Source organism: Chroicocephalus ridibundus, chromosome 5, assembly GCF_963924245.1.
Source record: "Chroicocephalus ridibundus chromosome 5, bChrRid1.1, whole genome shotgun sequence".
NCBI lineage: Eukaryota > Metazoa > Chordata > Aves > Charadriiformes > Laridae > Chroicocephalus > Chroicocephalus ridibundus.
The window spans coordinates 77,470,984-77,498,971 of NC_086288.1; the positions used below are offsets into that span (position 1 = coordinate 77,470,984).

General features: G+C 39.9%; 1 protein-coding gene across 1 annotated transcript in view; it reads right to left on the bottom strand.

The window, feature by feature from the left end:
- The window catches only part of SNX25 (sorting nexin 25), an 89,265-nt gene that overhangs the window by 23,854 nt on the left and 37,423 nt on the right, over positions 1–27,988 (bottom strand). Inside the window, exons 5-9 of the mRNA XM_063335807.1 lie at positions 26,954–27,140; positions 21,596–21,666; positions 11,483–11,673; positions 4,851–4,982; positions 2,627–2,902 (exon numbers count right to left, since the gene is read on the bottom strand). Coding sequence (XP_063191877.1) covers positions 2,627–2,902; positions 4,851–4,982; positions 11,483–11,673; positions 21,596–21,666; positions 26,954–27,140 — 857 coding nt within the window. The remainder of the gene's footprint in view (positions 1–2,626; positions 2,903–4,850; positions 4,983–11,482; positions 11,674–21,595; positions 21,667–26,953; positions 27,141–27,988) is intronic.

Sequence of the window (27,988 nt, forward strand, 5' to 3'; positions counted from 1 at the left end):
ACTACTACTAAACAACGCTGGGTGTTATTCAAAACGCTATTGAACAGAACCACAAAATAAAAACCCTTATACTTGTTGGGAAGCACAGAGGTCTAAAAGAATCAAAAATGCTATTTAATTCTTCAGTGTTGAAAAAGACTTTTCATATGAAGTTTGGTTCTAGCAATCAAACGATTGCAATTAATTACAAATCAGTAAGGCTCTGCTCCCAGAGGTAGGCTACATGATTTCTGTCATTAACATTTCAGACACTTAGAGCAAAAACCACTGCTGAATCACTACATTTAACACAAAAATGCTAGAATTATAAGATAAGAAGTTACCCACATTCAAATTATTGAACTTATGAAAGAAACAACCAACACACTCAAAGCTGAGATCATAAAGGATTGTGCTGTTTTCCCCTGACTGCTAAACTGATAACGACTTTCATTTCTGTGAGTGCTGCAGCAGAGACTTCGGGCTTATTTTAGTGATTTTAGCAGCACCGATGCAACCACCAGACCCTCTTTCCTCAAAGTGCTGAATGCAGGCACGTATTCTTATGTCTACTCATGACTTTTAAAGGAGCTTTGTCCAAGGGAGTGAAAAGTGATGACAGGTTGCAAGGAAGAAGAAAGAGCTTGTTCCACAAACAGCAAAACCAGCGGAGTCTGGCCTTGCCCTGATTCCTGTCTTCTGGTTTGATTCTCTCGTGTTTAATCGTTACTTACCTTTTTGTCCTCCCCTCCCACGGAGGGGAGGATGGCTTTTTACCTATCCAGCTATAACCGTGAAAATTATAGAAAATTAACATAGGTAATCCCAGGAAGCGAGGGCACAGACCTCCAAAACCCATCTAAACCAAAACCAATTAGTATTTGCTAACAATACGCTTCCCCCCAGAAACATCAGACTTCTCAGCTGTGCTTTCCTATACATGGGGAGGAAAACAACCCAAACTTATTAGCCAGTACTGCATTTTCACCAAAATTTGAAAGCCCACTGGAAGATTCAGAAAAAAGAATTTCTTAGCATTTATTTTCACCTCAAAGACCCTGAAGCACAGGACATTATGATTTCTCTATCACATACTTTAACAGTATATGCAGCTTCACACTTAGTTTGATGTTAAAAATGCAAAAAAAAATTTAACCATAAGCAAACTTGGGAATGTATTAGTCTAAGTTTTCACAGGACACACTGCCTTCAAATCTGGCACGTATATATCCAAGGACTCAGAGGAAGGACAGATGATGCTGATGTCAAAAATCTAATTTATAGTAAATGTTATCTGACAGAGGACAGATAGACCTAAAGTGTTGTGTTAGTTTTTCTTAGAGAAATGGTTATCTCTGTTAGACTCTGAATCAAGTATATAAAAGAGATTAAAAAGCACAACGTTTAATACGTAGAAAGTTCTGGACAAAACCAGTAACAGTCTTTTCTCCCAAGTCCCAGTGATCGCAAAACACAAGGACAGAAAGTCTTTGAAGTCCCTACCACCCTCAACACGTAGCTGAGTCAGCACTCAGAAAAGTAGAAACGCATCTTGAATCTTTTATCAAGGTATACAGGGAGAAACAAACAGTGAAAAATTCAGCAAGCTCTAAAAGTTCATATTGGAAGTTATTTACTTATAACAGCTCATCTCTGCAGATTTGATGATATGCCAACTATGGAGACTATAATAGCTCACCTACAGAAACAAAAGTCATATTTAAGCAGTAAATACAAGAACCTTAGGTTCTGGAAAAATTGTTTCTAAATGGCAGAATGTAGATCAGCACGTCTGGATTCTGCTTCTTACTTGTCCATTTAGATCCTGGTTTAGACAAACTATTACCCTTCATTGTGTTCCGAGCAAGTTCACACATAAAATGAAGATACTCATGCAGATCTGAAGTGGCAGCCTGACTGAAAGATGCTCACTAGACTGAGAGATGCTCTTGTCAAAATGTTCTTAGAAAAGCGTAACACAAATTCCCCCCACATCACCCATTTAGAGAACCCCCTGAAAAAACCTGCCCAAGAGAGCTGCCTTCGGGTTATTGCTCATGACATTTTGAACGCTCTGTTCTCGTATTTCCAGCCCTAGTGCTATGTTAATCAGTTATCTTCCAACATATCCTATTAGTTTATTCAAGAAGTTAATAAAAAAGCACTAAGATTATATTTCACATTACTTTTCTCCTCTCTTGCACAACTTAATACCTTTTCAGTACCTAGGAAATGCACAGGGGCAGGGACAGACAATGTCTAGACAGAAAGCTAGTGATGTTTCCGTGAGATTTCCCTCACTGAAAAGCAGAACGGTTGAGCTTGTGTGAGGTGTGTTTTGCATTCTCTGATACTAAGGAGCATAACAAAAGATATGGAATATAAAAGGCCTGGAAATCTGAAATATTTATTTTAATTAATTTAAACTTTAAGTAGTCAGTCATTTTGTACCATTTTGTTTTAAAGAGCTTGCAAACATACCAGGCTTACCTGATGAAACCGTAAGAGTGATGGTATTTATAAATATATCAGAAAAAAAAAAGAAAAGTAGTCCAAAGCTCAGAGTCAGAAGCTGCTACTGCATGCTTTACTCATTGTCTTCAGATCACCTTAAATAACAGTGAAAGAAATCGTCCGTGTGACTCACCACTTCATCTTTGTCCTCAGGAGTCAGCTGCGCAGAACTTCTTTCTTCTTCCTTCTTGACTGATCTCTCATATAAATCACTGACAATGAACGAGGGGTAGTATCTGTCCTTTAGAGTTTCGTAAACATCTGCCTGAATTCTGTAGAATACTTCAATGCCTTTATTTCCAACAAGACTTTGCTGTATTTCTTTATAAAGGGATTTTTCCACAGGTATTTCTCTGCTTTCCACAAAAAAATTCTGATAAATTTCACTCACCAGTTGAGGTATTTCAGCCTAGGAAGCAAGGAGGCAGAGGGAGGGAGAAGAGAATAATGAGAAAATGTTAAAAATATCAGGATGAGTCAGGATCCAGGTGCATAATTTGAAGGATGATCAAGCTAATTTCATGCCCAGGTGTATGAGAACACATCTGTGAATCTCGTACTGAGATCAAGCACTCTGCCTGGGCACCTATGCTAAGCAGTCAATTTCACAAGATAAATATCGATATTTGTTAAGTGAAGAAACAGCTGTACTCTAAAATTACTGTAGCTTCCACACCCACTGCTTTTAAAAGTATGCTCCAAAAGCTTAAAAGTATTAAAAGGAAAAAGAAGTCCTAGAGCAACATTGTGGTCACTGTTTTAAGTTCAGATTGTAGAGTTCAGTTGTATCAGCTCTCCTGTCTTCTGCTGGACAGGATCAACTCACTTTATCCGTGTCCAAAATTAATTTTTGAGGGGGAAAAGAAGAAGAAAAAAGCACACATGGACGGACATTTAGCCGTACATGAGGCCAAGTATTTCCGCTGAGCGCAGAACAGTGCACAGGACTGAACTTTGCAGTAATGAACAGGAAAGAGAGGAAGCAATGCAGCACAGCCCACGATCATCTCTCTAAATTATCATGTCTCTAAACTGACACAGATTAAAAAAGTTTTATCCACTCCCCTGGTATGGCACAATGTGCTTGCCTGCTTCATGTGACAACATCACAGCCACATGGCTGCATGACACTACTTTTTTGTAATCAAAGCAGCCCCTATAGTGGCAGAAAATCTTTACGTTCCGTGGAGCAACGGGAGCACAGTATGCTAGAACCTCTTTAAAAAAACGGGAAGTCTTGAATTAAGGCACTATACGTACTGTTTTGGGAGCAAGGAGGGAAATCACAGCTGAAAGGTCATAAAATGATTTGCACCTTCTCCAATCACGAGCAGTTTGCAAATCAAAACTGATTTATACAACTCTCTTCACAGTGCCTTTTTATAAACACTGCCTGACTTGAGCTGGTTGTTAGCCATTTCTTCAGATTGTTCTAATGGCTCGCTACTCGCGCTCCACAATTTGCCACTTTGGTTACAGGTTGTTATTTGTGTTTTCCAATTGACTAGAATCTTTTTACGTAGGAGAGTAATTAAATTACAGTGAATAAAAATTTTAACTGATAGTTAATAATGAAATTCATGTTTCATGCTAGTGTGAATACTGGAGGTTTAAAGCAGTCTCCCCCCAAAATCCACTCCGCTGCTCACAAGCAGCAAATTTGTCTTCTACATTTTTCCTCTGCACCATTGCTCCCAGAAACTTCTTGGAACTTTAAGTGATATTTCCTATCCCTGCTTTAGGGTTCTCATTCCTACTTTATTTTCGCACAAATTACAATATAGCATTGTTTCTTCCCTCTAGCAGTAGCGCGGCATTCCTAGAGAAACTTAGCTGCTTATACAGCAACAGAACAGGGAGAAGGCGGCGTCTTTTAAAGCAAAATCTCTCTTTCAAAAGGATTTTAAAAACATATATACACAACTTTTCACGGTTTTGGATTGCATGGGCTACCTGTAATTGGCAAGATGAGAAGTTTATGTACAGACTACCACACAGTAAGGTACTTTAAGTTTCACGTCAGCTGATAAAACTAAAGCCAATCTATTACTGCAAGTTTTTTCTCTAGTGGAGGGGGAAATAATTCTACTACTTTTGCATATCAAGTATCCTTTTTTACAGGTCCCGTTGCTACGTAAAACAACAGTTAACCATCATCACAACAGTCCACAATTTTTAATTGCCATATTATCCTCAAACATTGACATGAAGGAGTTAAAAAACCTAAATTGCTTAGCACCCGTCCTATGCTATTGCTATTTTAAACATAAAGACATTTCCTAACATCAACATCACAACAAGCAGAGATTCCCGTTACTGTAATTAAACAAGCCACGTGGACTTGCAATTTCTTCCACCTTGTTAGCATTCTTCAGATACTCCACAGACTCCCAAAAACCGATCAAAGCCATCTTGTCCATCCTTTCCATGTAGATTCGGAAGTGCTCTCGGTATGAAGGGTTGGCCAAAATTTCTTCAAACTGAAGAATCTAAAGAGAAGAAAACCAGGAGTAAAATCTGGGAAAGTGCCTAACTCTAGCTTCTCTCTATCCCTCATGGGGAAAATCTTTTCACTTGCTGTGCCCATCGAACGCCAGGCATCCCACAAACACGTGTGCTAGATTCAACTCCACAGACCTTCTACAGTAACAGTTTCACTTCATTTAAAAAAAAAAAAAAAAAAATCAAAATTATGCGTTGCAAGTATTTAAAAGATAAATGCATCTATGCTCCTACCAGACAGAAAAATGTTTCCACATGTTTTCTGTCCAGGAGGTAAGGACATTTCAAAGGACTAGGATGGCATTTCAAGTCCGTCATGAAATGCTAGTGCTAAAAATTTAACTTCCAACGTTCCTGCAAGGCAGAGGAGCCAAGCTGAAAGCTAACGGATTTATTCTTTGCTTGATTCAAACACAGAGTAACACCAGCAGTTTCCACGCCACAGGCCACAGAGCTTTGAGATGTGTCTCAATTATTCCCAGGGACACAGAGAAAGATGGAGCGTAGTTCTTCACCCTGGCAGCTGGGGCATTTGGTGGCCAGTTCCCATTAACTGTTATTGAAAAGCATCTATCAGAAACGCAGGCAGGAAAGAGTAGGGGCAGTAATATAATGCTTGGGACCCTTCCTGAGATGAGAGAGGAGGACGTATGTCAAGCAGAAAAGGAAATGAAACACAGACTTCCCACACGCACGCAGATGCTGCGGCCATTAAGCTGTTGGATTAAAAAGCCATTATTGCTTCCTCCACCTCTTCTATTTTGTGAATCCAGACCTAACACCTAAAAACATGTTGCATGATCTTCCCATGTTGGATGAATTGAACAACCTTGGCTTTCTTTGAAAAACAGGACCAATTTTAAAAACACTCTACCAAAACCAAACTCCCCCTTCCTCTCCACCTCTCGCCTAGCAGCTGAACCAGTTTTCACGTAGTTCATTTAGTGCCATTGCTTGTGTCACCAGGAATCCAAGTACACCAGAGTGGTCTCGATCTCTTGCTTTGTACCTCACAGACACCAACCAACCCACACCCTTTTCTTTGTGTAAAAAAAAAAGAAAAAAAAAAAAAAAAAGAAGACATATATATATACACACACACACCCCCCACCAGATCCTTAAGCACTGGGGCTGAAGAATCTTAGCTTCTTTGCATTTTATAGCAAAGATAATTTGGTACAGAGCAAGATGTGAATTCCAACTGAGATGGAGGCATTAATAATTTCATGTTAATGGGTTTTCCGATACTTAATCACGCAATTCAGATCATGTATTGGCATCTCTCTCAGGGAAGGCTATTTATTTTCCTAAACCTAGTACCTGTGAGAATCTACCACCAAGCTACATTTTGGAAAAACAGTTCACCGGACTCAAACTGTATGGGAGGAAATCCCATACATGTGCATGTACACAATTACGAGCACAAGTCACTTCCTCAACTAACTGAGCTAAAGAAGGTTCTTTAAAAACTGTAGCCACCTATGTTTCCTCTGAAACAGCTCCCCCAAATTTTGGACAGCATTTAAGTAAACTGTGTTTGTCTCAGGCGAAATACTAATCTTCATCTTCAGAGTTCGTCAGTGACAGTCACGTGCCATTCCTCTCTTCATCCTTTACCATACCAGTATCGGCTGGACATGGCTTGCTCTCAGCTTCAGAGCTATTCAGGAATACAAACATAAACTTCTGCCTTTCAGAGCTCACTCTATAATCCTCACTGAGCAGCAGAGAGCCTTGCTGAAGCCAGGCTTATTACAGACACAGCCATCAGACTGCTGTCAAAGAGAAGAACCCAGAGATGACAATTCAAAGAGATGACAAATTCACAGAGTTGACAAACCACAAGTCTGTGGTTTAGCCTTATTGCTGCGCATCATCATACTTTCTATTCAATCACTTTATCAAGGACAATGATTTAAAATACAAGCAGAAGAGGGTCTTCCAGCCTCTTGAACAGAGATCGTCACCATCTCCGGGACTGTCAGCTCTGTAAATGACAGCAGAGGTAATAAATCACTCACAATGCAGAGCACGTGCCTTCACTTCTTGAGCAAGAGATCACCTTGGGTCTCTATGCCTCTATTGTCCAAGGCATCCCCACCCGGTCTGCCAGCAAGGGAGGTGATTAGCAAACATCCCCTCTCAAAAGTAATTGTGGGTAGGGGCTGCTGCAGGGAGCAAGGCAAATCCAACCAGTCCTCTCGCCTAATAACGGGCCCGTTGCACAGGTACCCCATGGTAATTCAAGCGGCGGTGCCTAATAATGCTGTTACACAAACCTCCTACTAGTTACCTTACAAACAGAAGTACTTTAACAAAATTAATTAATTAATGGACAGAAAAGCTTATTTAAACTTCTCTTGCAGAAATGAGACCTCACAAACTTTTTTTCAAGTTTTTGTTTGTTTAAGGCTTGACTATCCTGGAATTATTAAATATGCTACAAACGGTACTATAAACATTATTAAGCCTTCAATGACAACAAAAGAAGTTTTTGTGTTTGAGGTGATAAGTTATCATAAAATGCATGCAATCCAGGAAGTATTCTGTGGACGATCCTTCCTTCTCCAATTTAAGGAACGAGACTTTGCAGTAATTCATAATCCTCAGCAAAAGATCATTTTATGACTCAACATCACCACGGATTAGAGTACAAAGCTCTAAGCTATGTTGGTACAAACGTGTGCATTAGGGCATGTGTGCACCCTCAAATCTAATAAATCTAATATCCAGTTAGCAGACATAATCTTAGAATTAGCAGCCTGAACAGCAACCCTTCGAGTCCTTTTAACTCGAGAGCAGCTTTGGGTTCAGAAAAACCAGTAGCTTTGCTGCTACATCAATTCCCTACTCCAACAGGAAAGTAACTTGTCTACCACAGCTGGTCACAGGCTCTGCCAACGACTAGGAAGGGGTTAGATTTATTTTTTCCCCCCTACAAGCAGGGTGCTTTAACCAGCATCCCTAGCATAGGCCCACAGAATAGCCTTGCTCCTGGCCCTACAAAGCAGAGACCTGGCCTTGGCAAGTCCCTAAAGTCAGTCGCAACATCTCTCTGGAGTGGAACGTAAAATAACTACTGAATTTGGAAGGGCCCGCACAGGCACCAGACACAGCGGAGATGCACTGTACTGTATTTCTTTGCAACACACCAGTTTCCCATTTGTTACAACCACATTGGCCTATAAAGAATAACCACAGTTATCATACCAAGTCCTGGTCATGGCACTGCAGATCACAGATGGGGTGAACAGAATTTGGGTCAGTAGTGGAGATTTTCTGCTGGGATGGCGGCATACAGTCAGACTGCAGGACTTCTGTTTTCATTTCTGGTTTGGTTTTTTTTGTCTTTTTTTGTAGAAGACGGGAATAAGAGGAACGTAAAAAATAATACTGGAAAAACGTGTCTCTTTCCAAGCTGCATTTTAAAAAACATTAACTAATGCTTTCTCTGTACAAAGACTAAAATTAAAGCATATATTCTTCTTATTATTTTTTTAAAAGAGTCAAGTCATCAGAAGGCTATCTTTGTCATATACAGCAGTAGCTGAACCAAATGCAATGATTAGGTAGCTGTCACGAAGTATATACTGCATAAGGTACCTGGCTATTTTACTGCACATACGCTAATGGAAAAATCCCTGCCTTGAGACTCGCATGTTCATGAACACACTTCTGTCACAAGACACCTCACCTTCGGGCAACAGGAGAACAACTGAAGCTGGCTTTCCTTATATCCCCAAATTCTGTACCATGAGCTATCCTGACATGATGTGATCTCACAACCTGAAGCTCAGAAATCACGGTGGAAATCAGTCATCGGTTAAATTGGCAGCTATCCATGGATGTGGTGGAAGCAAGGTCTTCTGCAAGAGTTCCAACTTAGTCCTCATCAGTAGGACTATGAACACGGACTGCCTGCGCCTCAAAATACACTCAGGTGGTTTCCTTGCTATTTCACAGCTAGTCAAGGATCAGAGCTCCTCCTACCACCCGTGGTTCACAGAGCAGCCCCACTATGGAGATGCTGTGACTCCACACATCCAATCTCACAGATGTGGTGATGTGGCTGCTGTGCTGAACACAATGGATCAAACAAACAGTTTGCTGAATAAACACAGACAACGAGAACTCAATTATTTACTGCAGTACTGTGCAGGTACAGTTTCTAAGAAAAAGGACCAAAACCACACTGACCATAAGTAGATTAGAATAGATACTTTATATATTACACTAATTCAAACTGCATTTTCTCTGAAAGCAGATCTAACACCCAGGGCAGAGTATAAATCAGTGTCACAGCTAATGACAGAATTCAGATTCAGAGGGTAGCTGGGGTTTGTTTGTTTGTGTATAAACATTTGATTATAATTCACACATTCAGGATTTCCCTGGAGAACCCTGTTTCAGGGTAATGAGGTGAGTGAAACATGTGCAAACTCAAATACATAAAAGTCAAGGGATTGTATAATCAAACAGAAAACTGACACTGTTTTATAATTAGCTTTTGCTATGAAAAGAAAAAAGAAGTATTTCAAAGCACATAATTTTTCTTTCTTAAATCTGTAAGAGGAGAACACTGACAGCTCCACATCATCCATCTCCACATTTAAACCCATAATTAGAATATGCACTGGAAGACTTTTACCAGCAACTCCCCTACTAGTGCAGGAAAGAGAAAGCTTTCTGTAGGATGCAGAGGTGAAACCAAAACACAAGTTTAGGTCACTAGTCAATTTGTTCTTTGTTCAGCTAGTATCAAAAATTCCCCGAAGTTAGTAATGTGTTCAAGTTTCTGCACTACACTTGCATAAAACAGGAATTCAAAACACTATCAGGAAATGCCGATTTCTGACCTATTTCATGCAAGTTGAAGAACAGAAGGCAAGCTTCCAGTTTCTTCTACACAAGCTGGTTATTCTGCAGGTTAAGTGCCAGCTTAACAGAAGAGCTGGCACAGCCAGACTCCAAAGGGAAATTATGGCCCACCAGCAGCAACACACCAACATTAGCTTATCTACTAAATCCCAAACAACGCCCTTCCCTTTTGCTTAGAAAAAAGGCCTAATTGTTCAGTCAATACTGCCCACATAGGAGGGGCTGGTATCCAAAATATCACTGGCCGCCTTGAAATAGGAACGCGGACTGCAGCCACCACAGTGTGGGAAGAGGGAAGGGGAAGAAGGAACAGTGAAGAGATTTGCCAAGCCCTGGGCATTTTTCTGTGCACAGAAGAGAACAGCGTGGCCTCCGGCTCATCCGGCTTCCCCTCAGCCTCTTTCCTGGCAACAGAGAGTTGGGGACAACAGAGGAGAGAAGCAGTTTTCCTATTTTCCACGCTGACATGGGTGTGGAGGGCTTCTTTGTAGAAACACATGAAAAGCTTAGAAGCAGAGCAGCCCCGGATCACGTTGTTTCTGCCACTACAACAAATGCCTGTGCAAGGAGTCTTTACTCCTATTAATAGTAGCGTTAACTCATATGGAGCTGCTTATGGGTATATTTGCAAGATATAACCCTGAGTCAGCAGCTCCCACCAAAAATCTATTGAGTCATAAAACGTGCAACATTAACAACAGGAATTCTTTTGATTTTAGTTACCATAATATTAAATTTCATTACATTTATGACAATCCCTGCCCCTATCCAGTCCAGCTTCACTACTTGACCCCGCCCCTGAACAATCTTGTGTACCATGTTATCTATCCTGCAAAGTCCGTAACATCTCAGCAGGCACCAAAAGTGCCATCAGTGGCTCATGTGGTGCTGCCACATGCTTCCCTCTTTCCTGTTCTCCTTGGCACCTCTGACTACACCCAACTTCAGGAAGCAGAGCAGGACTGCCTTGGCACAATCTATGACAAACCATCTGAAATCATGCTTAAGGATGAATCCGGGGTATGAAATTGCTCTCTTTCAGACCTTACTCAATAGTAAGAACTATTTCTCTGTCGTGCAACTTCTTCTTGCATACCAGTGAGTTACAATCATTATAAGGACATAATGAAAATTAAAAATCACTGCATGAAGAGATAACTTCTCTTCTACCTACATGAAAAAGAGAAAATCTTTCTAATTTGAATACATCCATTACTGTGCTTTGCCCAAAGGGGACAGAGTAGATTACACAAGGAAGTCACTAAACTTAAAGTTTAGCAAGGATAAGTAGCCATGATTTTATTTTTGTAGATGCTGCCTAATACAATGGTAGTTTTTTCAATTCCAGACTACAATGATGTTGAAAACCAGCATTCAGTCAACAGCTCTACCAGAGCTTTTCTGCAACAACTGCCCTTAATTTCGTCAATTGCCTTCCACAAGTGTTTGCTTTTGAATAACTCAGTATTTGCAAAACTCACAGGTATTTCCTACAGCAAATATAACAAGTGCCAAAGAAATATTGCATATATGTTGACAATCTTTTATTTGAAGGCAAGTTGCTATCTTCAGAAAAGCTGCCACCACGCCCATATTAACTGATTTATACCTTCTGACTCTGAGGGCCATCGCCTTCGTCAGAAATGCCATCTTCCTGCTGATCATAAGCAGGCCCTCCTAGGAGCCTTATTCTCTTCTCGCATTGCTTCTTTGCCACTGTCAGCTGATTAATATACCTCTTCACATTGCGAGCCCTCAGTAGGTCAGCTTTCATTGCTGCAGTTTCTTTTCCTTTTGAATCTAAGAATAAAGCAAAGCAGAGACAGTCTTTTACAACATGAAAGCATCATCGCGCCATTGCCTCTGTGACCTGCCCGATCAGAGCATTTGTCATTCAGGAATCGACTATGCACGTGAGCACAGATACTGAGAAGTCTGTATTTGAAACAGAACGATGATTTTGAAACATTCTCCAATGATACCTCCAGGGTTTATGTAAAACAGTTCAGGAAAAATCCTTATTCAGATGTCCATTGAAATCCGACCCCTCCAGCTCTCTTCCCATACCTTGCTGCAAGACACAGGCCTGAGACTTGTACTACGGGGTGTACGTTTATCAGATGGTGTTAGGAAGTTACCTACAGCCGTGGCACATGGTAACACCTGAAGCTGACGGCTTACGTGCTTTACTGAACATAACACTGACTGCCTAGAGTCACAAGGGACGTTCCCTCCAGCCCAGTATGACACGTTCCCACGCATCTCATTTGCAAATTCAAATTTCTTGAGACTGATGTGAACAGCACATCCCACAGTATCTCCTCCAGACAACAACATTGACCAAAGCTCACTCAAAATGGTCAGATGACTCAGAAAAACATCTTGTAATGCTACATCAAGACTGCACAGTACTGTTAAATAGCGAAGTAACATGAAGAGGACAGTCAGTTGATTAAGACTTCGTAATAAAAGGTGTAGTGTTTGCGTATTCTACATTCCAGCCTTTTCAGCTAATTACCGGGGCCTAAAAAAAGAAACACCAGATAAAGCAGATTAAAAAACCCTCTTGCATTGAAGTAATTCCTGTTTTATATCTGCAGGATGCAACAGATTCACGCTGATTTTATTGTCCTGTTGTTCAAGGATAATATTCCCACTTTCGCAGGCTGCAACTAGAGCAAAGTACCTGGCTTGTACTTCACTCTGGATTAATTGATTGTTCAGGGATAAATGAGAGAGATCTATTCTACTACGTTTTCAAAATATCAAATGCTCATAAAATGAAGTAGATGAAAACAGCGTTCCACTTTCAAAACAGTAGCTGTAAAGAAACAGCCGGGCAGCTAGGTTTGTGAGTGCATACGCAGGGCGATTTAAAACAGGGATTTTAAACACATTTCTAGTACATTAAGGTACCTTCTCCTTTTAGGACTGTTCTCATCCTTTTCTTTCCCCCTTAAAGCCACATGTAACTACTGCATATGTCAACAAGTTTTGTCACTGGTATACTGAAGGTCAACTCAAGGTACACGGAGCTCTGAATTTCTACACATAATGTGAGTACAGATACTTTCCCAGTATCTTTTCCCGCATTTTTAGCCTCACTTCATTTGCTGCATGTATTTATGTACATTGGTAGGGAACCTCCCTGATTCAAAGACTGTTAGTGTTTTAACAGATAAGTATCATTTGCATCTGAGATACCATATAATAGTGAACTACGGAGATGAGACTCGCTGAAGCAAAAGATAAAATGAGTTTACCATGGGAAAAAAAAAAAAAAAAAAAAAGCCATCTGTTTTCCTGGCACGTTATCTCCACAGGGAAGTCAACAGAGCATTTAATTTAGTGTTTCAGTTCCCTGACCAGAGGTATACCAGTATTAATGAGAGAAAAAGAATGGAGAACAACAAAAGGCAGGAAGAGACCTTAGGGACAAAATAACTCTCCCCCTCAATTTAAAACATTTACAGCTAATACAAATACATGGACGGTAGTTTAAAGTGAAGATTAAACCCCACATTTCCCCTTCTGCACTTGACTAAGATGATTTCTAGAAATTCTCGATTTCTCAATTGTTTAAATACTTTGGCCTTAAAATGCACAGCTGAAACCCCACACTTTGACGCCCCACAAACACTGCTATGTAATGATCACTCAGCCTTCTGAAAACCAAAGTACGCTTCTTAGTGAAAACAAGGCATTCTTGGAGGATTTTCAAAGAAACCATGTCTGATTTACCTGAAGTCTTATCATCCTGTGATCGCATCAGGCCTCCAGGAGAGACTAATGAGCCCTACATCCCACCTGCTTCCGGTGATTAATTAATTTACTAGCAAAGTTCCTTCAAAAACCATTTGCCTCACTCAGCTCTTCATATCCATAAGGAGCCACTCCATGTAAGAAACACTCGGGGCAGAACGATGAAGATCACGCTGCCAGCCTGTTCCTGCTCCACAGATAAACAGGACTAGTCACTGTGAAAGCCTGGCAGCGACGTCCCTTCACAAATAAACAAGGGGCTGACGAAGAGCAGCCCCGCATGGAGCTGCAGCGCAGGAGAGATGGCGTGGAAGCCTGGACAAACACTGGACATGACTTCCCTCTTCCAAAGCACGAGCAATAAGCTAGCAGAGGTCAGGAGGAGCATTTTCATGTCAACTGGGGAAGGTCAGAAGTATCACTGGTTTCCTCCTAGCCCTAACTTCTTTTTGAGATTTTTGAGAATTCTCCGATTTTTCAGATTTAAACTGCTGTGGGTTTTAAGTTGTGGTTTGGGGTTTTGGGGTTTTTTTTTTGGTTTTGTGTTTGAGTTGGTTTTTTTTATTAAGCCCTTTCAAAAAGGTGTTAAGCTATAAAGTCACCTTCTCTTTTTAATCTATTCTTGCCTGATCCCACCACTAGATTCCTAAGGTATAAGAGCCTTTTTTGCCATTCCTGAATATCATAAAATGATAGAACAGTTAAGAGTTGGAAGGGACCTTAAAGATCATCTAGTTCCAATCCCCCTGCCTCGGCCAGCAGCAAAGATGACGTTCAGTACATTCAGGTATCGCTGCATAAACTAAACAAAACCAGAAAGTTATGGAAGAAAAGGCTTGCCTTTGCTCGCCCACCCTTCAGCAAGCTCCAATAAGAGGAAGAGGAACAGACATATGCTATTAAGCAAGACATTGTTTCATCACTACAGAAGGACAGAAAATGCCTCCTTTGGATTTTTTTAATTTTTTTTACTAGTAACAACTCGACAGTTTGGAGATTATATTATTAAAAACAAACAAACAGAACCAACCCTCATCAACAGAACAAGAGAGATGCTTCTTTGGCATCTCCTCCCCAGGAGTTGTACACGCTTTTTCCAGCAACAGCTGCGCAAGGACTTCATCCCCAAAGGAGCCAAGGGGTCTTTTACCAACTTCCTCCAAAATAAGTCTCCTTATCAGGGTAAACTTTGACAAGACACAGACTGCCACGGAGGAACTTCAAAACCCCAGAGGGGTACTCTGCAACCCTCCCAAGGGCATCAAAATGCAATCAGTACCAAAAGCAGAATTTCAAAATTCTGCTTACCAATCCACAGCCGCGGGTAATTCAACTTGCACTGGACAATATTAAAACACAAATCGCCCAAATGATCTTAAACTTACCAAGCAATAAAAGCTAAGATATCTGTGCAGATCTTTTTTACTCCATCCACTTTTGCACATCTGGAGTGATTTCTGACAAAGCTTCCACACTTTCCTCTGCACCACTCATAACCACCTTGATCTAAACTAGGGCAGGAGCAGATCCTAGAACCCACCAAAGACATTTCTGAGAATGGATTCCTCTGACCTGATTTTCTTTCCTCTTCTTTTTTGACAGTTCTGCTACTTGGTCACTAAATACCTTGAACTGCAGTACACATACATAGTCACACCATTCCTTTTTCAGTCGGAATGCTGGGCCTGGCAAAAGATGGTCACGCCAACAAACACCACATAGACTTTATTACCACATACCACAGCAAATGATACAACAGAAAAGCAACATAAATGAAGACAGATACAATACATAGATAAAGACCGCTTAAAACACACACTAAACTGAATTGTACTTCATAAGCTGTCTCTTCTCTTGATAGAAGCAGCATAAAACAGATTTCTCATCTTAACTGCGAAGTTATATTGCAAAAACATGATTAAAACCGGAAGTACAAGTTCTTGTTCCTTTACAGCTTCAAGAACTACAGATACCTGACACCTAGCAGCAGGTAAGCAGCACTGACCCATCTGACTAGTCTCCAAAATGCTACACTCATGCACAACATCGTATCTGCTTCCGCAAGACTTTTTGCGAGAGTTAAAGACATGCCGTGCTGAAGCTCTTTGGTAGCAAACACCGATTTAACATTTTCATACAAACAGTAACTGCAATCTTCTATATATAATTTACCGATCATTACAGACCTTTTTGAACTCTCAGAAACTTTTAATTACACGTTTTCAAAGCCTGCGTAGGCCTGGAAAAGTATTTATTCAATTCTACAAGAAGAGGCTAGACTTTGAGAAGAACAGTACACACGGTTCTTCTACTGCCCATGGTAGAAGGAAAGGGAAAATCAGCTCTGTGGTCAGACAAGAGAATGAGTAAAAAAAGCGCTAAATCCCAAACACGTCAGGCAACGGATATGGGGGAAGGGACTTAAAAAAGAGATCATGGAGAACTGAGGCACTGATCATTAGCAATACATCGTGCAACACAGCCGCCCACCTCACTGCCACAGCTGAGCTAAACAAAAAGCAAAGTGGCAGTTAGGTAAATTTGAGCATGTACTATACAATAAAATAACACCCACCACATATAGCCTCTGTCTGTCGGTCCCTGAGTTCCCTCTTAGTCACTTCTGTCTGACCAGTCGGCCTTTTCCCTTCCTCTCTCCCTGATGGGCATCTCACCAAACCAACCATGGACAAGATGCATTACCATCGCTAGCACACAAAGGATCTCAGGAGGAGAAAGGCAACCCTCCTCTACAGAGCTGATTTGGAAAAAAAAAAAAAAAAAAAAAAAAATCACAAATCAAAACAAATGAGCCTACCACGATCAGAGTCATGGTAACCTTCACCTTCATCCACAAGGCTTCCCTCCACACATACTGCTTGAACGCAGCACGCAAGCACAACAGTAGCTTTTTAAGTCTTGCCAAAAAGCTATGCAAAAGTAATTGTGTATGCGTGTTTATCCCTCTGTGGAGGATGGAGAGGGAGGAATCATAATATAGTTTTGTCATAATTAAATTATATGGCATCTGTAATGCACTAGAATGCAGAAGTATCCATTTTACTTCGCTCTAAATGATCATCTTGACAAAACCCACACATCGCAACCCACGCGCCCAAGTTATCTTGGAGCTCCAGTTTCTAAAAGAAAAGTCCCTTTTTACAGGCAAACATTCAAGCCTCTTTCAGAACCATAGTACCTAAAAAAGCCTGCCCACAGACAGTTCCGTTTCTGTACCAGTCGTCAGCTCCACTTATGAAAGCAAGTATCTAGATGCACAGTGGGAATGCTCAGCAGGAGAAATCTACTGCAACACAGCAGATCTCTTCATACAGAAATGGATGCTTATTCGACCTGTCTCACAATCCCTGCTTGAAAAGGAGCAGTTTTCTCAACAGGGATGCCCTGGGGTTGATTACAACGTAGTGTCTGGCAAACAGCCCCAACCCGTCACTCGAGGGCGGTGTATGGTCACACTGCAAAGTCACATGTAAGGTAGAAGGCACAGAAAAATCAAACAAATCCCTTTAAGAGTGTTAGGAGGGGGAGAATCTGTTGAGATATTCTCTCTGTTGTACCCTAAGACAAGGTACATGTCTTCATGGGGTTTTGTGTTAAACAACAGCTAGTAAAAAGGGATCCTTGCTAAAATTCTTGTAAGATCCTGTAATAGAACATCAGTTAGAGAAGAAACAAAAATAGGTGTGTGAAAATTAGAATTAGTGTATTTAAACAGTTTATTATTCACATTACAGCAAGTACCAAATTATTATAGCAACTTACTTTTGTTGCTGTATCATTTAAAAGGCTTTTTTGAAGCCTTTTCTTCAGAAAATAGGATCTACTCTTGCTTTTAGAAACTCAGTCCTCTCTCATTCATGCTACAATGCATGATCTGCATATTTGTCCTCTTACAAACTGCTTTACTAGATCAGAATGCAGTAAACATTTTCAGATAAGCAAGTCTAGTCCTTCAAAACCTTTATCACATAGATTTTATTAAAACAATAAAAAAAATTTAAAATACCTAAAATTTAGCTCAAATTTGGTTCAGTACTTCCAAGGCAAGATGAGGAGAGAGTTTTACAGGCAAAGATGTGATTCTTCTAACCACAGCACACGTGACTGTAGAGAAGAGCACAGCCCAAAAATATCAACAGGATGAAAAAAACCAAAGATGAGTTTAAAAAAAAAAAAAAAAAAAAAGTAAAACCAAACCGAAGCCTCCTCCCCCAGTCACTGCTGGAGTGACCCTGACTATTTTGGAAGAGGATATATAGAAGGACACAGTTTGGAGAAGTAATGGAGATAACACGTACACATCAGATTCAGCAGTTTTGTGCAAGTGTAAATGAGGGAAGTAGTGTAGTGTTCCCATACAAGATAACAGCCTCCATTTACGGTGGCCTGCACCACTCCAAAAATAAGCCACCACCACCTCTGAAAACACTAATGCTACATTACTTTTCTTATTCAGCTTTACCAATGGCCAAAAGCAATTCTCCTGGCCACAGAAGTTGTATCACCCACCCACACCAGGTATCATACAATGAACCTCTCAAATTATTTGGTGTCTCAACCTTTTAAGACATTTGACTCTCTCAGAAAGTCAAATGCAAAACTTACTGCTTAAAATGAATCAGATGCTTTTGTACATTCGCCTTTGCTCAGCTACGCTCACATGCCAGAAGACTCAAGTGATTGAAATGAAAAAAGACCCTGTAACACGCCATTTTTACTACCAAGGGTTTAACACAATGATGTTTAGAAGTACTTTAAAGTACTTTAAAGTACTTTCTGCTTTTATTAGAGGGCACTAACAGCTAAATATTTTGCCAATAGGTGGCACCAACAGTAGTTAAATCAAGTGTCAAGAACCCCGTCCTCGCTGAGGGACAAGCCTTCCTCTCCAACCCCTCTGGGCACCTACTTTAGATGCATACTTCGGTATCACCAGCTATAACAGTAAAGGAAGTCAGGCAACTGTCACTCACATGAGAGGCCATCAGTCTGAAACCCAGTCCTCAGGCTACTCATCCTTTTATAAAAAGATCGGGTGTCTATTATGAACTAAATATTTTCAGTCAGTTTTAGAGACTTAATTATGTCTCCTCAACCAAGAGCAAAGGCACACAATCCTGCTCAGGCACCTTTATGGCTAGTCATGGACTTGCACAACACGGACGTACTTAGAGAGCAGTTAAGCACTCAGTGCTGCAGAGGACTGGCCGCTCCTGCTGCACTCGGTGCTCCTCGCGTTTGTTGCTGTATATTTTCTGTTGAAAGCGCTGCCTCAGGAAGCTCCCATGCCTCAAACAGATGGAGGCTGAGACTATATCCTTATACATTCTACACTTATCCACATTACTCTACACTTGCTCTACTCTTACAGCCTGAGAACAGATATCGGGCTCGACGGACTGCTGGCCAGCCAAAGTTCAGCTGCTCTAGCTGAACACCCAGAAACTAAAGAAGCAGTTACATTTTCAGGACTCAACTAGAGGAAAAAAGAAATAGCTACCAGTAAGACTCTCTCTCACCAGGCTGGAATCAAAGCTTAGAGATATCCCTGATATGAAAGGCAAGAGCTCATTTACTACCAGGAAAGGGGAGACTGTCACGTACACGCACCACCCATGCTCAGACACGGCAGGTATGCAGCAGGGATTGGGGGAACAGGTTAAAAAGAGAAAGGCAGAATAAGACTGTGCAAACACACCTCCATTTTGCATAAATCTTATATTTAGTTATTCGCCACAAAATCCAGCTGATGCTTGGCATCCAGAAACTGAAACATCAAAATGTGACAGAAGTAATGTGGTGGGCTGTTCTAGAAGAGTTCAACAATCTTTGTATCAGCAGTGAGCTGTGCTGGGTTTTTTGTTGGGTTTTGGTTTGTTTTAAGGAAGGTAGCACAGCTTTTTTCCTTGAGCTTTTCTTCCTAAAATTCAGGAACGTGTTAAATTCATTACCACATTAGGAAAAATGTTTCCACCTATTTCAGGAAAAACAAAGACACAAAAAAGCCTTCAGAACTAGGTTTTAATCCTCTACAGTTTTGATAGCCCTCTTAATGTTAAATGTACATAGACTGAGCCTGAAAAATTTTGGTAGATGAAAACCTTAGTGGAATAACTCAAAACAGATCAGAAATCTGCCTTAAATCTGTGTGAACTCTAAAAATTGTATTGTATGCCTCTGTTGGACATACTGTTCCATACAGGCCAAGCAAAAAACATCACCTTTTTCTTCAGGCACAATGTGAATAACCATTGGCTGTTAAATAAGTAAAAGGGTTAGCCACAGCAGCTCCACTGGCTAATCAACTCTTAAATGACATACAAGGTTGCCACAGGACTAAACTAATAATAGAAGTCAATATCTTAACACAAAACTTCAGTGCACCAGCTAGTGGAATTTCTGATTGATTTTTTTCTTAATACAGACAAAAGTGAAGAGCCCATAAAACTGCAGAACCAACTTCACCATAGAGTAAGTGGAATCAGATCTACTTTGGCAGAATAAATAGCAATATTCTTTTTCTATCTATTCTGCAGTACCAGGCACTTGTAGCTTCAGAAAAACGTCTTCTGTTCAGGGTTTAGAACAGTGGATAGTTAACTAGATAAACTCAAGTGAGACAGAGGAGAAGGAGACAGTAATTAATTGTAGGAACCTAAACTGTATAAAAATATTCCCCAAATCAATTCTTGTCACAACAAAGACCAATGGCAGCACAAATGGAAAAAAAGGCTTAGCAAGATTGATTTTTCATAATGTACTCACAGTTAACTTCCCTGTTCCCATTTTATTGCTTTATGAAATAGACTTTCCATTAAATTAACTTTCATCTGAGAAATATTAATATCTCCTTCTGTAATGTACACTTGAGCAAAAAAAACATTGCCTACTTTTCCTTTTGCCTTAGATTGACACAAGCAATTTATCTTATAGGAATGCACATCTAGCTCTATTTTAGAATGTAAACAAAAAGCGTATCAATGTTGACAACCTTACACTTTCAGAAACTTGAACATGGACCCCAAACTCTTCAGACTGACCAAAGATATCCCTCTTCCCCCCTCCCCCCCCCCAGCATGTTTGGTTTCCATTTCTGCGTTTTTCATGATGCTTGAATCACTTTTAAAAGCTTTCCTTTGTGATACAGGGCCTAGAAAAGGATGAATTTTGTTTAACCTGACAGAGATTACCTGAGAACCTAAAAGCAACATCTTTTAGCTTCCTTTGTTTACAAACAAATTAATTTATATTGTCCACTGCTTTTTATTGTGCTTTGATATACCTTAAACATATCCATCCAAGCAAAAATTTGGTCTGTAATTTTGCCATCAGCATAATGTCCTAAAAATACCAGATATACCAGTTTCGGTACATTTTGAGAACAATAAAAAGCAGTGTATATATAGTAGATGTAAGTACAAATGTAAGATGCACGTGCATTTTAAAAGGCAGACATTGCCAAAACATTGCAGAAGGATTTAAGAGCACTCTGTATTGCCACACAAAAACATAATACAATGAAGAGTCAAAATAAAGTCCGACTGACAATTATGCTGTATCATTCCTTCTTCTGTGTTTTGAAAGCAGAACGGGCTGAGACTTTGAAGAATAGATTGTATCAAAGAGGAAGAAAGATTCTCAGCATATGAATTTGTAAAGCCAAAAATCCTAGTTGCAGCAAGTTCTGAAAATAAATGCGTCATAGATATGAGCTTTCTCATGATCCATCAGCTTAGATGAAGATGTGGTGGGGGAATAATCACACCATGGGAGTTTCTGGAAGAATCAGACAAATTGAACAGAACTGAAATACTAAAGGCATCACATTCCTAAAATCTGTCTAAAAATCCCACACACGCCGATTGCATATGTATGTCGGGAGTTCAAACAGCTTTTCAAAATGAAAACAACAGATGTGACTTAACAAACAGAATCTTACCTTTCTGCCTCTTCACTTGGGGAATATTGCTGATTGTGGTTGCCTGAACTATTTCCACTACAATCTGATACCTAGTTTTAAAAACAGTAGGGATAAGGGTGAAGAGGGAGGAGAGAAGAAAAAAAAAAAAACACAAGGTATTAATTTTTTTTTTTACAATATGTTTTTCGTACAGCACACTTAAGAATTAATAAAACCCAAAACACTTCCACCTCCTCCTCACCTGAAAACAGAATCATTTCTCAGTACATCTGCAACTTAAGGAGCAGTGAGCATAAGGAGTAGAGTAGGGAAAAAAGTTTATCTTGGAACAAAAGGAAAACATCCAACTAACAATAACCCTTCTCCCTCTTCTCTCAACTGCTGGCACTGCACAGCCAGTTAATATTCAGTGAACACAATGTAAAGTCATGCTCTTAACATTAAATACACCTTTTCTGTAGGAAACTAGGGTGGAAGTTCAGTTCAAAAGCAAAGAGCTGTCTGTAATGTTCTTGTAGCTAATGCACTCAATACATACATGAAGCACATATAACTTATTACACTAAAATAAGTAAAACACTAAAGTACTACAATCCAGGAATAATTAAAACCTGTTTGTCACCTAAAACTATACTTCACATAATGCGAGGCAGCTAGTAAACTGAATTTTAAGTCAAACCAAGCTTGTAACTAACAGACACTATGCACTCAGCAAAGAAAATGACTACCAGTTAAATCTTTCATAAACATCAAAATTCTGGTTGTAACAAACTCCCAAATTCCTCTCAGTGCACTTAGTTTGGCAGCTATTAATACTGGTAATAAAGCAAGTATTCTAGTGAATTTAACTCATTTCTGTAGGAGTTCCAAAACCTCATTTACCAAGTAACTCCTAGATGAAGACTGATCCCGCCTGTCCAGATCCCTCTGTAGAGCCTTCCTACCCTCCAGCAGATCAACACTCCCTCCCGCACAACTTGGTGTCACCTGCAAACTTACTAAGGGTGCACTCGATCCCCTCATCCAGGTCGTTGATAAAGATATTAAAGGGAGCAGGCCCCAACACTGAGCCCTGGGCAACACCACTTGTGACTGGCCACCGACTGGATTTAACTCCATCCACCACAACTCTTTGGGCCCGGCCCTGCAGCCAGTTTTTTACCCAGAGAAGCGTACACCCATCCGAGCCATGAGCAGACAGTTTCTCCAGGAGAATGGTGTAGGAAACAGTGTCAAAGGCTTTACTAAAGTCCAGGTAGACAACATCTGCAGCCTCTCCCTCATCCACTAAACAGGTCACCTTATCACAGAAGGAGATCAGGTTTCTATCCTCTCTCCGCCAGGGGAGGCTTAGACTGGATATTAGGAAAACATTCTTCACCGAAAAGGTTGTCAAACATTGGAACAGGCTGCCCAGGAAGTGGTGGAGTCACCATCCCTGGAGGTATTTAAAAGACGGGTAGACGTGGTGCTGAGGGACATGGTTTAGTGGTGGACTTGGCAGTGTGAGGTCAATGGTTGGACTTGATATTTAAAAAAAAAAAAACAAAAAAAACAAACCACAACCTAAATGATTCTCTGATTCTATACTCAATGAGAGTGCTGTACATCACCACACCACAAAAATGCCACCTTGGCTATACTGCCAGACAATGACCCTTTCTCCCGGAAAGTCTATTCCAAATATTCTGGCTGCTACACATTCTGTGATGCCAGTGAGTAAACATCTAAGTTTTACATGTGAGGTATTAATTTTATTTTCAAGATGTGAACGGTACTTGATAAACTGGACCAATCATGGGCTCACATCCACATTACTTCAAGCTTCCCATTCTTATCTCTTCCCTAATCTTTGTTATATTCATCCCTTTCCCTCATTTCTTGATAAAACAGGAAAAAAACTCTGCCTCCCTTCATGACACACAGCAACAAATGTAAACATTAAAAAATTACTTTGAAGGACTTTTGTAGATAACCATACGATGGTCCCTTCTCTGGAAGCTTTGTTGGTTTAGGTTTTTTCCCCCCAAACAAATCCAAATTTTCAGAAAGCGAAGGTATGAAAGGGCAAAAAAGAGAGACAAAGTAGCTCCTCAGTAATGAGCAAATTGCTTTTTCTGAAAACAAACATCAGCTTCCCAAACGTCCCTTATAAAAATGAAAGGGATGTTTCCAGAAAAAACAATAAAGAGAAGTTTAAAATGACCAAGTGGTAGAGGTCCATATTAATGAACCGTGAATTCAAAAGTATATCCAAAATTAATGGCAAGTAGTTCCTGCATCACTTAAGTTCTAAAAATAAAATCCATAAAAGCAATGCAGAAAATCAATACAATATTTGTTCTTAAGGTAACGCTTCTAAGCAAGGAGAGAAAAAAGATCTAGAAAATCCTAGTACCGTTACTAGCCTTTCAGGGGGAGCGATTTGCAAAGCAGAGAGCTGGTACACTTGCTTACAAGGAGATCGAAGACTCACAACCTCCCACTCTTCTCTGATTCCCTGGCCAAGAGCAACAAACACCTTGTACCCACTGGTTTCCACGGATGCAGATGGGGATTTTTCCCTACTTATCCCAAAACAAGTACCTGGTTCTAACCACAAGAAAGCCTAGCAAAACTCTGTTAATTAAAGCAGTCTGGAAAGATGCCTTATGGGACTTCTCTCCTGTATTGTCACATGCACACATAAAGGAGCACCCAGGAGTCCACGCTTTCTCGGCTATGATCAGTCAAGAGTCTGAGGAAATGTTCAGCAGTACCTCATGGCCTCTTTCATTGAGCAAGGTATTTTATGTTTATTTTAGTAAATAGATAGTAACTAATCTGCAAAGATAAAGCACGTCAGGGACATTTAAAAAAAAATAAATAGTTTCCCAGCAATTGTAGTGCCTTGGGATAAAATTTCCCCCAAAGCTAAGCCTACACAGAAAATTGTTACTACTTCTATCTGTTCTTTGCCATGATGTTACGTGGCAACGTTAGGAGTAATAGGAGGCAGCTTACAGTTCATGAATGCCACGCACTGACTTACAACAGGCACTGAAAAACAATCGCCACATAAAACCAAGAAAAGGAATTTCTGATAAACAGAGTATGATTACTCAGAATAGCATCTAACTGGGAAACCTGTTGAAGTGCAACATACCAGTAAGTTATTTTATGTAGGAAGAGAACTGGAAGCATTCTCCCCACTCCCGTCACTCCAACAGACTCTAACCTTGTTTCTCAGCGATAAATGCACAACAGCTTATTTGTTTCTTTCTCTTCAATTCTTTCTTTATAGGTTTTTCCCATGGTTCACTATTATGAATTACAACCTGAAATACCATTTAGCTTGTTCATCTAAAACAACAGCCTTTTTTTTTCCATCCATATAGGGACCACTGTTTGGTTTTCTTGACATAAATCTGTAGACTTTCACTGGTAAATCATGAAAGCTTTGCAAAATAGACTACGCAACTTTGAGATGACTACAGGTCGGCCCATGTCTCTCTAGGTGCTCCCACGGTGCTGGGGAACAGACAGAACAGGAATCCCTCCTACCAGAGGGAACACTCTTTAACCACCTTCCCAGAGACTGGCTCTATACAAACAGAGGGAAGAAGGACGCTGCCTCCAAAATCAAGCACTATTTCTCTTCAAAAAGAAGATACTTTTTCTCAGACATTTTCCATTCGAATACTGATTAGCTTAGACAGATCAACATTTCATAGGGTGTAGAGGAACACGCTTCAAGATGATGGCAGCTGGACTCCACAGGCTAGAAAGAAAAAACACCAAGTGCAGCCAAAACCACATTATTTCATAAAGCAAATTTGCTATCTGGTATTAAAGAACACAATTTAAAGTGACCTATCAGCTAAAAAGAGAGCACACTGAGCATTAATGTGCCTGAACAACAACAACAGAAGAGCTGGGTTTCTTTTGAAACAAGCAGAGCCATTAGTGTGATTATGCTAATAAATATGATGTCAATTAGGTTTTAGGCAGAGTCTAATAGAGACTAATTTCTGCTCTCAGGAAAGGCACAGTGGCCCAGAGTAAAGAGCAAATTTTACAGCAGATGAACAATAAGTAGCCAAGCAACAAAATCATTTCACCATCACCTAAATGTATTTTCCTACCTCAGAAATGCAAGTGGTTTCAGAATCAAAGAAAAGAACAAGAGAAAGTAAGATGTTATTTATGCAGCCCACAATACTCCATCTCGGTAAACCATCACTTGGCCTGAATCAAGCCAAGTCTAATAGAAGGTCTGGGTCACAACAGATGACACAGAGTGCACCAAATGGGATCAATGTGCTTGTGTCTTTCAGATGTTGCTGCAGTCATTTAGGAAGAGAGAAAGCTGACCTGTAGCAGCAGTTGAAAGATGTCAGGGAAGAGAAAAAAAAATAGCAGTTCTGGTTGATGGTAATGGATTAGGACGAATGCTCCGGAAATGGCTTCAACAGTTCTCCAAAGCTTTGGTGTGCTCAACAAAACCAGCTTAAGGACATCTAGGGAGATCCTACAACAGTAGTATCTCTGCTCCCCAGTCACTCGTTCCTTATCCTTTCACTTATGTCAGAAATTGGAGGAGAAACATCTCAGCTATAAAGATAAGGCAAACTTGGGCGAGGAGGCTTGAGATGCAAGCAGTATCTCATGCTATGATGAAAGATGGAAGGAAAACGAGATGAGATTTTTGTGAGGAGGGGGAATTAGTATGAAAGTGAGCAGGGTGCTATTTGCATTAGAAAACAGGAACATCAAACAAACTCATGATATGTAGGAGCTCGGTGCATTTTTTTTGGTCTTTAAGGAATTCTTCAGAGTTCATTAACATGTTTAAGAAGGAGGCAATTGGGAAACACCTCCCTGCAACAGTCCAGGACAACCTCTGATCCAGTCATAAAATGCGCTGGAATTAAAACCCCTCTTTCCTGTCACAGAATCACAGCAAGCTGCTCTGAATGTCTCGTGTCCATAGGGCCACTACGGTTTACAGTTACCAGGCCGCCATGGCCAGCCATACTTCATTTGGATAATGAAGAGATAACTACAAACTAGTTGAAATTCAACACATTATTTCATCTAACTCCACAGAGGCAAGCTGTAAAGAGTCTGGTATACCTTCCAACAGTACAGTCATCCCCAGTATATTCCTAAGCGGAATTTTTTAACATTTTCTGCCATTGAACTAAAAAGCTGACTATATTAGAGATTTAATGAATGTTGTGGCTTATCAGCCTTACTGTCTCTGCTTCACCAAAGGAAAAAGAAATCTAAAATTGAATTTAAAAAGAAATAATCACAATTCATTCAAATCCTGGTAACAGGCTGGCAAAAGATGCATGTTTAGTTTTGAATGAGCTACAGTGAAACATTAAATACCTCAGTTGTTTCAGGAACTCGATATCGGAGCTGCTGTTAATGAGCTTGATGAACTCCTCATAAGAAGGAGCATATGTGTAGTCTTTCTTCTGATGCTCATTCATCTGTTCTCTGTACTCCAGCTGGCTGAGTAGCATTCGGTTAATATAATCTGGATCACTCAGCAGTTCCACCACTGGTTTCAGTACTGGAGAGGAAAAATATTTTAAAACAAAATCCTTATGCTGAAGAATAACTGCGGTCCTTCAAAAGAAAATTGCAGATAAAAGGCAAAAATAAATATGCAAGTTGATATAAATCCAACACCAGTCTTCTGGACTACATAGTACATTTGAGACTGGATGTACCTTCTTGATAAAACTGTTTGTTTAGTATATTACACAAATTGATACATTGACAAAGCTGAGCTCTATTTGGCAAATTCCAAGTGTTTTTGTTCTTTCTGCTGTGTGCCTTGAAGTCTATGTCATTACAGCCACTATAAATGAAAATTAAAAGTAAACTGAATCGCATAATATACTTGAGATTTCATAATTTCTGAATTTTACTTCAATGACATAAAAAATGGCTAGTGTATTTATAATGAGATTAAAGTGTAGCTGATAAAATAAACAGCAAAATAGAAACCCTCAATTAAAAAACCACACTGATAAACCAAAATCTAAAAAAAAAATAAATTAATTAAATCTGGTATTATGATTCAGTTATAATCACATCCTGAAATCTATGGATTCTATGTATCTGAATAAAATATAAAAGGCCAGAATTATTCATATAATCACTAAAAACACCACCATGAAAGACTGCAAAAAAGTGTTCCTCTATGAAAAAAAAAAAAAACAGAAGAATGGAACGGACAAATCATGTTTTATTCTGAAAGGCACTAAACAGTCTGCCATCAAGTCAGGAGAGTCAAGTAAGTATATGCTTGATTTTGAGAATACAAAGTGTCTTACTGGTTATCACAGAAATTAAACTTCAGAACTTAGAAGCAGAGCATCAAGACTTATACACAATGAAGTCTGTAATTACTAA